The sequence below is a fragment of the Rattus rattus genome, chromosome 5 (genome assembly GCF_011064425.1).
Source record: "Rattus rattus isolate New Zealand chromosome 5, Rrattus_CSIRO_v1, whole genome shotgun sequence".
NCBI classification, from domain to species: domain Eukaryota; kingdom Metazoa; phylum Chordata; class Mammalia; order Rodentia; family Muridae; genus Rattus; species Rattus rattus.
In genome coordinates this window covers 52,015,872-52,028,618 of record NC_046158.1, presented here as the reverse complement: position 1 = coordinate 52,028,618, position 12,747 = coordinate 52,015,872, and the positions used below count along the sequence as shown (strand labels likewise).

At 51.7% G+C, this 12,747-nt stretch overlaps 2 protein-coding genes across 2 annotated transcripts; both read right to left on the bottom strand.

The window, feature by feature from the left end:
• Nucleotides 1-2,969: 2,969 nt before the first annotated feature.
• Hoxd11 (homeobox D11) lies at nt 2,970-4,729 on the bottom strand. The gene is made up of 2 exons (XM_032901964.1): nt 3,955-4,729; nt 2,970-3,205 (listed from the first exon to the last, which is right to left on the bottom strand). Exons 1-2 carry the CDS (start codon nt 4,727-4,729, stop codon nt 2,970-2,972), a joined length of 1,011 nt encoding a protein of 336 aa, XP_032757855.1.
• Nucleotides 4,730-11,036: 6,307 nt separating this feature from the next.
• Hoxd12 (homeobox D12) lies at nt 11,037-12,159 on the bottom strand. The gene is made up of 2 exons (XM_032901963.1): nt 11,517-12,159; nt 11,037-11,358 (listed from the first exon to the last, which is right to left on the bottom strand). The coding sequence occupies exons 1-2, from the start codon at nt 12,082-12,084 to the stop codon at nt 11,120-11,122; spliced, it is 807 nt and encodes a 268-aa protein (XP_032757854.1). The 5' UTR covers nt 12,085-12,159; the 3' UTR covers nt 11,037-11,119.
• Between the last annotated feature and the right edge of the window lie 588 nt (nt 12,160-12,747).

Here is a 12,747-nt window from a genome sequence, read left to right as displayed (position 1 = left end):
CCTCTCTGCCCCCGGGGTACCCAGGGGTAGCATCAAGCCATGCATGGACTGGAATCCTCAGCCCCAAACGACGCCCACGGTTCTCGTGGAGTTTCATTTTTTTTTCTAAGTACACGCTCAGCTAAGTTGCCAACGCCCTAATCTGTTTTAAACAAAAGCCGTTTAATCATCCCAGCCATCTGAAAGCTCACAAGACGCGTGCGGTTTTGGGGAGGTGGGAAGGGATCTCAAGGTTTGTCATCACTCTCCACACTCAAACCAACATGAAAATAGATTTCCCTAATTTAATTAACTCTCTGTGGCTATGACATATTTCAAACCACAGCTCTTTGTCTTTCAAAAATATCTTCTTGACACCATCAGGTTATATACCAAGGTATTTTTCACAGCGGCTTTAAGGAGACAACGACTAGGGGTATCTCCTGTTTCAGAAGACCCGTTTCCTCTTTTCCTCTGTTCCTCTACAACTTCTCAAACTCATGAAGGGCCAGAATAAGCAAATAGCAAACACCTTAACTACTTCCTGTTTCTAACGGGGGGGCCAAGATTCCTTATTAAAATCTAGGATTGGAAAAAAAAAAAAAAAAAAAAAAAAAGGTACCGCAGCCTCTTGGCAAATAAGGTTTCTGGAACGTGAGCGCGCCCTCGTGTGGCTATAGAAGTTCTTGCAAACGGAAAATAGTATTTTCTTTCGTTTGCCTGGAGTATGATGACTGTCACACAGCTTGTACATTTAGACGCAGTTAAAAGAAGAAGAAGAAAAAAGAAAGATGAAGAGAAAGAAACAAACCAGCTTTATGGTTTGTTTCAAACAAATAGTATGAACCCAGAAAGGTCATACTATTAGAGCATTTACAGGCAAATCAGTGCCCAGAATTCTAAAGAAAATAATCGCTTTCTGAGTGAAATACTTTGATTGTCTGCTTTGTTTCTATTTTATCCTTTACCAAAGATTTAGAAATGAGTTTATGAAACAATATAAATATATTTTATTTTGTTCTATATTTTATAAAGTGCCAGAGTTTATTTAGCAAGGTGGCAAATTGCTTTCAAATAATAGGGATGATACAAACCTAACCAGAATGTACTCCCTCAAATGTCTTTTTAAAAACTAGTTCCTCATTACAGCAAAGAGAAACTCTTTCTAAGATCTTCCCAGATTCTCAGCACACCCTAGCTTTAGTGAAATTTAATGGGCATTTTGATCTAACAAGTGTTTTTATTTTTTCCTAAGAAGTCAGTTGCTATTAAATTACTCAAATGTTTGGAGGGAAATTATGGTTATTGATCCTGAAATTAGGAATTTTCTTAGATTTATGATGAACCCCCAGTATGATCCTGTATGGTCATAAATATGTGTGTGGGTCTGGATGTAGGAGCCTGTGTTATGAGACTGGGTGGTGGTTGGAAATCACAGAAGAACTTTAAGGCGCCTAATTATTCAGAGAGGTTAAAGGTGATGACCTTGACATTTTGGAAGTTCAAAGGCATACACTTATGCACTTATGTTTTTCTTTACCCCCAAAAAGCTTTGTTAATTTAAAGAAAAATCATATTTTAAAAAAAGCAAACTTCCTCAGAAGAGGCGTGAGGCGCTGTGCATCTTATGGAGTTATTTTTGGACTTTGGGCTTCTGAGAGGTTAAGAGTCATAAGATCCACCTCACTCTTGTCAGATCAAGAGGAGGTTTTCTCACGTCCCCAGTTTATTGCACAGTGCGGAAATCTCTTTTGGGCCCACCAGAAGGTGTATAATATAACCCAATTAAGCTGTTTAGAACTTTGGGTTTTATGGTGTTGTCTAGACAGTTCAAGGTTTTGTAAACAGCCTGGCTTGGTCCTGTGACATAAAGTGCACTGCAACCCTCACCACATTCTTTAACTTAAAGCGATAAATGTGGTGAGAAGCAGTTTTGCAGCCCCTGGCCTTAGTCCAGTGAGGAGGGGGTCACATTCCCTGCTCCATGTTCACTGTGACACCAGAAAGACCCCAGTCCCCTGTACCTATTAACTTGAAGTTTCTCACATGGGGATTTTTTTTCTTCTTCTTCTTTTTCTTAAGGAACTCTGGCTTCTTGTCACCATGTTGAGAGATCATCTGGATCTTCTAACTAATTTTAAAATTTGTTTTGTCTTTCCCAAAATTCCAAGTTCATTAGACTAGAGGTGGGGGGGGTAGGGTGAGAATTTGCTTAGACTCCTACTGCTTCAATCTCATTGCCTGGAAAAAAAGACAGCCAGCATCGCTGGATCACATCATCAATTCAAAAGTGTAACGCTAACGTGGTTTTTTTTTTTTTCTTTTTTCTTTTAAAGAGCCAGTGTAGCCTACAGGGGGTGTGAAGGACCAACTCCTATTATGGTGAGATTAAAAAGTGTCCCAGCAGGCTTTCAGTTGCATGGGGAATGGGGTTCTGGTCACTAAAACAGCCTGATTAGCCACTAAACTTCTTCAAACAGTAAAATCCATGCAGTGTATTGAAGCTGTAACCTCCATTTTGCTAGAAACCATTTATTCACACACAAAAAAACAGTGACTCATGCCCAAAGATACATTTCCCAGAGTTTAAATAATCTGTGTTCACTGAAGGGGAAGAAAGGGATTTCTTAAACTTAAAACAAAACACCGACTCCTTCTAGCCCCATGGCCTAACTCCCTACAGATCTCGCCGCGTCCACGAGGACTAGGAGAGGGAGAAGAGGAACAACAGCACATTGGCGGTAAAACTGTAAAGGGATGTTTGCATTTACCATGTTCCCCTCATTAGGATCCGCTCAGCCAAGTTCCGGGCCTCTTCCTCAGGCTGTAGTGGTCGCAGGGAGGTCCCGAGTTGAATGCGAGAAGGAATGGTGAAGTTCCACAGAGAAGAGGCGTCATTGAACCCAAGGACATTGGGCCTGCGGAGGGCAGGCTGATGGGGAGGAGGGTGGGTGAGTGGGGTTCTGGGGAGGGGGTACATCCTGGAGCTCTCAAAATAAGGGGTTTCCAGTGAAATACTGCAGACGGTCCCTGTTCAGTTTCTTTTCTTTCATTCTGCGATTCTGGAACCAGATTTTGACTTGCCGGTCAGTGAGGTTGAGCATCCGGGAGAGTTGGAGTCTTTTCTCTTTGTTTATGTATACATTAAAGAAAAACTCGCGTTCCAGTTCGCGGATCTGGTACTTGGTGTAGGGACAGCGCTTTTTCCGGGACCTCTGGGGGGCCACTGCAAGAAAAAGAAACCAAGGGGTGAGAGAAGCTACTACTTGCCCCCACCCGCTGTGGCCACTGAGCTAGGGCCAGGCCTTGGCTCAGTTAGGGACGTCCCTTGCCGCTGTTGAAAGGCCCTGCCTGCGTCGTGGGGGATGATATATGGGCGGGCACAGGAGAGTGCGGGCGTGGACATGTGTTCACGCCCGGACACACACACACACACACACACACACACACACACACACACACACACACACACACACACCAGGCTGGCACTGAAATAGGAAAAAAGATGGCAAGGCAGGCTCTGAACTGGAACGTGAGGGGAGAGAGACAGGAGCACGCCCACAGGGGCATCTGCTCAACTCCGAGCTGAGCGCCAGCCAGAGGCTTGGGTTAAGTCCAGTGTGGAAGATCACCTACCCCCTCCCTGAAAGGCAAGAGGCTCTCGTGCTCCCACTCACCAACTGGCTCCAAATGTTCTACCCTCCTCTAAGGTCCTCAACTCACCCACCCCTACCCAAATAGAGGGAAAGCTCTCTACGGCGATTAATGTCCTCTTCGAAGTCTACCTTAAGCCCACCTAAATTGGTTTCCTATCATAAACACGCTTTACAACGACCCGGGAAATCTTATAGGATGTATAAACCCCCTCGAATGCTTATAAAGTAGCACATAAAACGGCGCAAGCAGAGGGAGGTCCCCGCCGCCCCCCCTCCACCGCCCGGGGCCAGCCCCTCGGCCCCCGCGCCCCGCGCCTACCTGTGCCGCCGCTCTTTTCGGCCCCCGCCTCCCCCGGGGGGCCCTCGCCTTCGCCACCGCCGCCTTCCGCCGCCCCCTTGGGCTCCGGGCCCGGAGTCGCCTTGGAGCAGGGACTGCCCCCGCCGCCACCAGCCCCAGCCTTGGGGTCGCCCTTGTCAGCGGCGCCCTCGGGCTGTGGCGGCGCGGGAGCGGGCTGGGGCTGCGGACCGGCGAATGGGGGACCCGGAGCCGCCTCGTAGAACTGATCAAAGCCCTGGGGTAGGATGCCGTTGCGACCCACGGCGCTGTAGAAGTTAGAGGCGGCGGCCGCGGGACCGTGCGGCGGCCCGGGAGCGCCGCACACCGGCTCAGGAGCCTTGAAGAGCACGTCTGGCCGGCGTCCCGCGGGCGGGAGCAGATCTCGCTGCATGGCCGCCTCCTCGGCCGCCGCTGCCGCCGCCGCTGCCGCCGCCGCCGCGGCGTAGTAGGGAGCGTAGCCCCTGGAGCCGCCACCGCCCCCGCCGGGGCCGCCGCCGCCGCCGCCCCCCGCGCCGCCGCCGCCGCCGCCGCGGTACGGCCACTTGGCGCGCTCCAGGCCGTAGTCGCGAAACGCCACCTCCCGCACGGGCTGGACGTGCGGCGCCAGGTTGGACGAGTAGGGGAAAGTCATCTGGCACGAGGACGGCTGCGAGAGGAACGACGGCTTGCTGGCGAAGTCCGACGGGGCCACGTAGTAAGCGCAGCCCGGCAGGTACATGCTGGCTGCGCTGGGGCCGCACTCGTCAAAGTCGTTCATGGCTGCGCGGCGTGCACGCCGGCAAGCCTCGGGCCGCTCCCCGCGCCTCCAACCTGAGCCATCGATTGCACAAGAGGCTTGGGCCAGGATCAACTAAGCAAAAATCCCCACCGGGCGCTGACGTGCAATTCATCTTGATTGATTCTGGTGGTAATTATGTCACGTGACGCCATGGAGAGAAATGTCCTTATATCTATATCAGCGCTCGCCAACACGCCCCGGGACAGCTCCTGGCGCCGAGACGCGCGCACGCTGGGGGCGGATCGGTCTCCAGCTCCCGCCAGCTCTCCCAGGGCACTCCCTGACCAGGCTGCGCTGCAGGCCGGTCACCTGCGCGCCGCCGGCGGCTGCCACCGCTGGGCGCATCTGCCGCCACTGGACTGGGCCGCCCGCCCGCCTTAGCCCGCCCGCGCTGCTTTAAGTACCCGGACCTAGGCCGGAGGGGAGGAGGAGGGAGGGAGAAGGAGGGGGAGGAAGGGGGAAGGGAGAGCAGCCGAGAGCAGTGGGGGGAGCCCGGCCCTGGCACAGAGGACTAGGTGTGAGAGTGTGAGGTTCCCACCCCCACCTTTCCTGCAGCCTCTCCCTCCCCCGCGACACAGCCACCCTCTATAGCTCACCGGCTGGGAGCTTGTTGCTTCTTGTTCAAGGGGCGTAATTGCGACACTCTCTAGGGCGCAGGGAGCCCTGATTTACATATTTCTCTGCGGAGTGCGTCCGGCTGGTAGGGATTTGGCTCTCTTGGGTTCTGACACCAGAGTGCAGACCCTGGAAAAACGACTCCCAGGAGCTAGGCTTGGCGTGGGCCTCGGTGCCCATTTCGGCCCTTCCTCTTCCAGGTTCTTCCGCTCTGTTCCCGTCCCTCTTTTCTTTGCTTAGTCCTCACTCCTCTCCTTTCTCTCTCGTGTCTTCCTCTCTTCCTTTCCTCGCCTCCGTCCTGCTTTCTCTCCTTTCTCCAATCTTTTTCAGTACCTTAATCCTTTCCCTTTATATTCTCTCTCTCTCTCTCTCTCTCTCTCTCTCTCTCTCCTCAGCCAGCGTGGAAACCCGGAGGTCCTGGTTTTCTGGCTTTCCTCAAAGCTGAGGGTCTGAAGAACAAAAGGAAGATAAGTCCTATTCTCACAGAATAAGGCCCTACTCACCGCCCACAGACAAACCCCTTATGCTTTGGCCTTCCTCACCGTCTTCAGGGCTCAGGTCCCTTAGAGCTTTCACTGTGTTGGAGCCCCACTAAGGCCTGAGCAATCTCATGGCACAGCCCCAAGACTCCTCTGGAGCCCTTGGATTTGATGGTTCTAACAATTCCCCGTGAGATCGGTTGACTCTCCAGGGGCCCTCAATAGCGCCTGCCTGCCCCTTGGAGTCTATGTGCACCACCTGACTCCGAGGTATACTTTCCAGGTCCCCAGTCACTTGCTCCAAAGCCTCACTCTCTCCTGGCTGCAGCAATCCTCTCAGGCCTGGAGTTCAGAAGAGGCCTGGGCTCCCACCTTCAGTTTACCAGGCCTAAGTCTCTCCCCAAATCCAAATCCCAGAACCAAAGGCGGCGACAGTCCGCCTCCTTCTCAGTATTCCTCTGCCCAGGAAAATCAACCCAGAGGCCTGGATTTCAGCGCTATGCCCTGGTTAGGCAGCTCTGTTTATGTGCTGGTTCCTCCCTCTCCTCAGGCCGCTGCAGTTCGGGTCCTATGCTGTCTCCGCACCAAGACGACTTACGCGAAGAGGCGGGTGGTCGGAGTTAATATCTATTTTCTAGCCGTCGCCCTTTCCCCTTCTCCTCCCTCCTTTCTCCATTCCTCTTTTTCCTCCGCCCTCACCCTGTCTGCTTCCCTTCCCCCCCAAACTGCGCAAACAGGTCTGTGGCAGTGATGACTGGAGCTCACCAAGCTCTCTTCCCCACTATGTGACCATCCTATGTGACCCCTCCCTGCAACTTCCACCCCCACCCAGATTCCTGTTGGCACCATTCTCCTAGCCCAGAGTCCGACCCACACCGTATTTTTATCTGCCTCCCCATCTCCATCCAAGTCCCAAGCCTCTCTCTTTCTGAACCCTGGTCGACGCCCCTGGATCTGTCTCCTAAAATGGCTCCCCAGACACAGCACAGTGTTCCTGGGGTCCTTCAGGACGGAAGGCAGCGGCGCCCCCCCCCAATCTTTGCAGGTCTAGAGATGCAAAACAATTTCCCCACCTTCTCTCTGCTCACCCCACCGAGTGGGTTGTAAGACATATCGTCGCCCCTAAAGTGAAGTCTGCTGGCTGCCGAAAAGGGAAATGGAAAGGAGGAACCATTCAAGTTCAACGACATGGCGACGGCAGCTCCGGCGGGAGCCGCGCTTTGGCAGGGGAGGGTGCGCCATCTGCAGCGGCGCGCTAGCACATAGGGGAAGGGGCGATGGGCCCCCCTCCACGCTTTAGCGTGCCAGTCGCCCCCGCATAGCACCCACAGCATTCATCTATGGCCCAACCCGCTTTGCTCTTTAGCCCCAGCTCTCTGCTTTGGTCATCACCCCGAAAAACCGTGAAAATCCACAGCCCCTGGACCCGCGCGTTCCGCTAGAGAACCTACCGTGAAGACCCGGGCGTTGTGTCCTTGTCCTTGCTTATGCGGTCCTACTCGAAACACAGGGAGCACTCAGGGCCTTCGGGGCTCGGCCAGCAGCTCCGAGAACGATAGCTTTCTGCGCAGCGCGTAGACGCGATGCGGTAATTTTGAGCCACCCAAGATAAGACACTAACTTGACCTTAACTTTGTCAGGGCGCCCCTGGTATCTGGAGAACGTGAACAGACACTGTCTGGCAGCTCTCGTAAAAGCTGACTGGGGAAGGGATTCTGAGTCATTTCATTTATTACCACTACAGTTCTGCAAGAAAGCTTTTCCTCCCTGCCAAACTTTAATTATTTATGCTCTTTTAGGAAACGAAAGAAGAGAAGAGCAGGGGAGGTGGGGGAAACACCCAGAGCCAGTCTCTTCCCTGCAGAGCCTCCCAAAAAGACTTCTTAAGTGGACTGGAAAACAGCAGAAACAACAGCAGCAGCAGCAGCAGCAGCAGCAGCAGCAGCAGCAGCAGCAGCAGCAGCAGCAGCAACAACAACAACAACCAATGTGGGAAGATCACCTTTGTCCGAGGACTGTTGGACAGGCGCTGTGCCCCCCACTACCACTGAGGGGAGTGGATGCAGCTGGGAGAGGCCAGTGATGGAGCACACCTCCCTCCCCCACCACCAGACATGAATATTTACAACGATTCTGGATTTCTCCTCCACTAGCTCGCAGCCAGGAAGCCTCCCTAGCCTGCCTCCCAAGGGGAGAACCCTCGGCCCTTAAAAGCTTCCCCCTTTCGGCCTCCAGAGCTATCAACGGAGTGAACAGCAGGGTAAACCGTTCTTTTTCTTCATTTTAAGACCTCTTTCTTAGTCAAGAGGCCTCGTGGACTGTAGCGTTTCAGAGCGTTTCTCTTTCTACGAGGGAATGTGGAGCAATCAGATCTCAATATCATTCCTCTTTGGCATTTGTTTCCTACCCTGCTTCCAAATTTCTGCCTGAACTTCGGTAAGGGAAGGAGACACCGTAGTCTTTGAATTTGTGTGGGTCTGCATTTGGAAAACACCGCTGAACCTACAGATAAGATTTTCTACTTAGGCTAATTTTCTTCTGGGACTAGCCCCTAGGAATAACCCTCCAAGCCATCCCAGACTACAGAGAACGGAGTGACTTAGTATCATATCTATCTAGGAAATTGGCCTGCATGTTTTGTTTTAGGGTCTGGGTCTGAGGACGTCTGGCTTCTTCTTCCTTTCTCAGTCCTCTGGACCCAAGGTCTCTCAGTATGGCTTCTGCCTTTGTTCAGTTGTTTTCGAGGAGAAAATCTCTCAATTCAGACTCAGACTCTAGAAACCAGGCAGTACCATTCCTTTCCTGCACAGTCAGATGGGGAAACATTCCAACCATTGGACCTTCACAACCCCTTCTTACCTTCCAGTTGTTGTGGGCAAATTTTTTAATTGTAAAAAAATACTGTATGCATCAATCGAATTTCTTTTCCAGGAAGGGAATTGGAACTTGATCGTTCAGTATTAGAGATGCATTGGTCTTCTTCATTTTTTCTCTAGTGAAAAGCTACTTTCTACCTCTCTGAGTTAAGAGTCAGGATTTTCAAAGGGATTAGTTTTAAGCAGGCCCTGGTTTTATCTGACTGGACTCTGGGCTCCAAAGGCATAAGTCGGAATTCCCAAGGGAGCCTGCCGAGCTCCTGATGCAGTTGCTTAGGGGGTTTCCTAGGACTTAGCTTGGTCCAGAGAACTCTGACCAAAACTTGGCAGAAAAATGTTTTGTTTTGAAATCTGAGGAGCCTCAAATCTTGACTCTCCCTTTCCCCACCAATAATAGTGAGCTTTAAAGTTTGAAAATTTAGGCAAAATTGTGAATCCTTAGTCTACAAACTCCCAGTTTGCTTTATGTTTGAGACACAAGCACATCTACCTAAGGACTCCCCATTTGAATATTTCACACACATTCTGATATATATATATATATATATATATATATATATATATATATATATACTGACTGCCTGGGAAGCCATTTTCTCATGTAATGAACAGCAAAGACTAGAGTTGAAACCCTAAGTGGAGAAAAACAAAAACGAATTTGAGAGCCTGAAAAAGATTATAAAAGAATTTAGAGCATCCTTCTAAAAATGAACATCAGCCCCCTAACACCTTGGTTGGGACCCAGATATTTATTTTCACTATGCAGCTAATATATACAGGGAAATGTTATTTTACAAAATCCAAACAAAACATGTATGGTAACTGTTAGCACACAAAATAATATTTAAAACACCAACCGAGGTCAGTTGGGGAGAGGCTCTCATAGGTCCTTGTGAGATGTCCTTCGAGGTCCAGTTCCTGGAGACCTTCGCTAAAGGAAAGCCATTGGACTTTGGGAAGGAATCACAAGCCTTTGGGAAGTCGTGTATCTTGCTAAGGGCTGGGGGTGGGGCTTAAAGCTCAAAAGAAGAGGCAAAGGTTGTAGGGGAATACAGGGTTGATTTAACTGAGAATAAGACTGGACAGATTCTGTTAACAGGCATAGAACAACTTCATTCACAACTCAGAAAACCTAGGCTTCTCAAGGTAAACCTGGCAAGGCTCAGGACCTTAAAATCTTTACAAGAGCTGGCCACAAGTCTCTGAGAAAGGGCACACTGGCTAAGTTTTGATGGAATTGGTGGGTGGTGGAGAGGGTGGGGGAGAAGTTCTGTTTTTTGGGTTTTTTTTTTGGGGGGTTTTTGTTTGTTTGTTTGTTTTTTTCTGTCCTTTAAGAGCAGCAACCACAGGCTGAGAATCTGAGGGGTCTCTTCTCCCATCCTTCACACTCCTCAAGGGGGCTTTTTTTTTTTTTTGTCTCTTCTTGTTGTGATCCATTAAGGAAACTCAAGAAAGACAGACATGTGGACACCTTCATCCATTCAAAAGGGGAGTCGTGGTTACAGCATGAGTGCAGATCCTCCTCCCTCGCTTACTCTTCTTTCTTTCCTGTGCAACCAAGCCTAGAAACAGGCCAGCAGCTCCGCTCACCACAGCTCAGTTCTAGGGATCTAGTTACAGAGTGCATGGCCTTGGCTCAGGGATAGGTGCGGCTGGAGCAGGGGCCTTCTGCTAGTTTAGAGACCGTACTTTCTCTCCCTATCTCTGAGGAGATCTTCCGGCATATTTTACCCAGCAGGGAGCCTTTGTAGAGCTGAGATTCCAAGGTATCCCTTCCTTCCCCCCGTAAGTCTGAAGGTCTAGGGTAGCTTTTGTCCTCCCAAATCACTCAGGGCAGATGGGGGTTGTAGTAGAACCAGGCTCTTTCCTTCCTCCGGAGGGAGAGCCTAGCTTTGTCACAAAAGGCTTCTGCTGCGAAGGGGCTGGAGTTAGCATCAGCCCTCTGCACTGCAAAGGGCGTCTAGGGCCTTTTTACATGCACTTCTACTCGGAGCTCTAGCTAGGCTCCTGTTTAATGCACAAAGAGCTGGATAGAGAAAGAAAAGAAAAAGAACAAGTCGAAAACTGAAAAGCCCATATACAGTGTTTCCATAGTGAACCCTGGATGTAAACATCACAGACAAGGACAGGTGATCCCAGACACCATGATGAATGCTTAAAGCCAGCGTTAGATTGCAATTCCCAAACACCTCTTAGGAGGGTCTCAAAGAGAGCTGAAAGCCAAGGGGCTCCACTGGCCTCATCTCCAAATCCCCTCCTGCTTCCTGGGCTTCAGACTGAGCTAGAGGGCTCCCAGGACCAGAGGAGTGGGAGGGAAATCTCCAGCCCCAACACCTCCTCCACAGCCAGGCCTCGGTCCAAAAGGGCAGGCTTGGCAAGGCCTCGGGCCCCGTGGGCAGCTAGTAGAGCGCCAGTGCTTGCTCGCGCTGCACCACACGCTTCTTCTTCATACGCCGGTTCTGGAACCAGATTTTGACCTGCTGGTCGCTGAGGTTCAGCCTGTTGGACAATTCCTTCCGCTTCTGCCGGTTGATGAATTCATTGACCAGGAATTCATTCTCCAGCTCCGCAATCTGTTGCTTTGTGTACGGTTTCCTCTTCTTGCGGGCCCTCCCCGGGGCCGCCCCCCATGGCAGGCCTGAAACAGAGCCCCGACCCATGTCAGCTCGCTCAGAGCAACTGCCCGCCCCACAGAGGTTCACCACTGCTGACGGTTCTCCTCCCTGTACAACTGTCCCTGATATCCCACCTCCCGTCCCTGCCTAAACCGGCTTGGGGAGTTTGGGCACCGTTTACCGTCGGGCAGCGAAGATCGCAGGCACGAGGCCACCCCGGCCACTTGCACTGCCATGTTCAAGTTGAGCGGGCCTTTGGTGTCTTCCTTGAAGTTGGAGGCGCAGGGGGCCCCCTGGAGCAGGGTCACAGAGCCTGGAGCGGCTCGGCCCACACCCGCGAAGTCGTACTTGGTGCTTTTGAGAGCCGAGTGAACCAGGCTAGACTCGGGGGCGAAGGGCGGCCTAGTCCGGCTGCGTTCCTCAGATGCAGTGGCCGCATCAGGCGTATAGAACTTGACCTGGTCTTCGGGTCCGTCCTTGGCGCCTGGAGACTGCAGGCCAATGGGCCCAGAGCCGGTCAAGTAAGGCTGAGAGAAGCCCCCAAAGGCAGAGGCGGTGGTAGGCTGCGCAGGGGTGCACGAGGCGGGCGTAGCGGCCCAGGGCAGAGCGCTACGAGGGTATGAGATGGGGGGAAGTGCGGCCAACTGGCTGCCATTGGGCCGCAGGTTAGAAAAGTAGAAAGAGTCCGGTGACTGTAAATTCAGAAGCGAGCCCACATAGCCAGCTCTGTAGAGACTGCGCTCACACATCTCCAACAAAGGGCCTCGGCTGTGCTCAGCAACAGTATTTAGTTACAACCCGGAATAAGAGGACCGGCTCAGAGGATTGGACGAAACTTCGCCTGCAGGTTCTTCAAAGCCGGTCATTTCAGCACCGCCTACATCCCCCCGACCCGTCCCCACCCCCACCCCCTTTCAGGGTATTATGATAACACCCGCAATGTTCGACGGCGAAGGACGAGGCTGCCAGCAGAGCCAAACCGCGTTGAGGGAAGGCAAAGTCCTTGAGAGTTTCCAGATCTGTTTCAGGAGCCGGTGTCATTGGGATGAGGGTGTTTCTGCCCAAGTGTCTCTTGGGAGTTTTCCTGGTCTGGGTTGGTCTTCCCAGCCCTTATTTCGCCGGCCCCAAGCCAGGCTTGCTTCTACTAACTTTAAGTTGCAATTCAGACATTTTCTAATAAGGGTACCTCTGGGCTTGACTGGAGAAGGTCTGGCAGTGCCACGGACTGCTCCTGGATCTGATCACTGCTGCTCCCAGACCAATCCTTTTATAGAAAAGTTCTCTAAAGTGGCCTTTGCCCAAGGCACTTGGCAGCGAAGACCCATTCACTTGATTTTGTAGTCCCAGGTCACAGACAATACAAGAGGTTGATCAGACAATGGTGAAAGGTGTCACAAACTGCTCAAGTGTGG

What these genes read in the sequence shown, in the direction of transcription:
- Hoxd11 (XM_032901964.1), bottom strand. Translation starts at nt 4,729, where the DNA reads ATGAACGACTTTGACGAGTGCGGCCCCAGCGCAGCCAGCATGTACCTG. An exon ending in CGAAAAGAGCGGCGGCACAG is followed by an intron (nt 3,206 to 3,954) that starts GTAGGCGCGGGG and finishes TTTTTCTTGCAG; the next exon opens with TGGCCCCCCAGAGGTCCCGG.
- Hoxd12 (XM_032901963.1), bottom strand. Translation starts at nt 12,084, where the DNA reads ATGTGTGAGCGCAGTCTCTACAGAGCTGGCTATGTGGGCTCGCTTCTG. An exon ending in GCGATCTTCGCTGCCCGACG is followed by an intron (nt 11,359 to 11,516) that starts GTAAACGGTGCC and finishes GCTCTGTTTCAG; the next exon opens with GCCTGCCATGGGGGGCGGCC.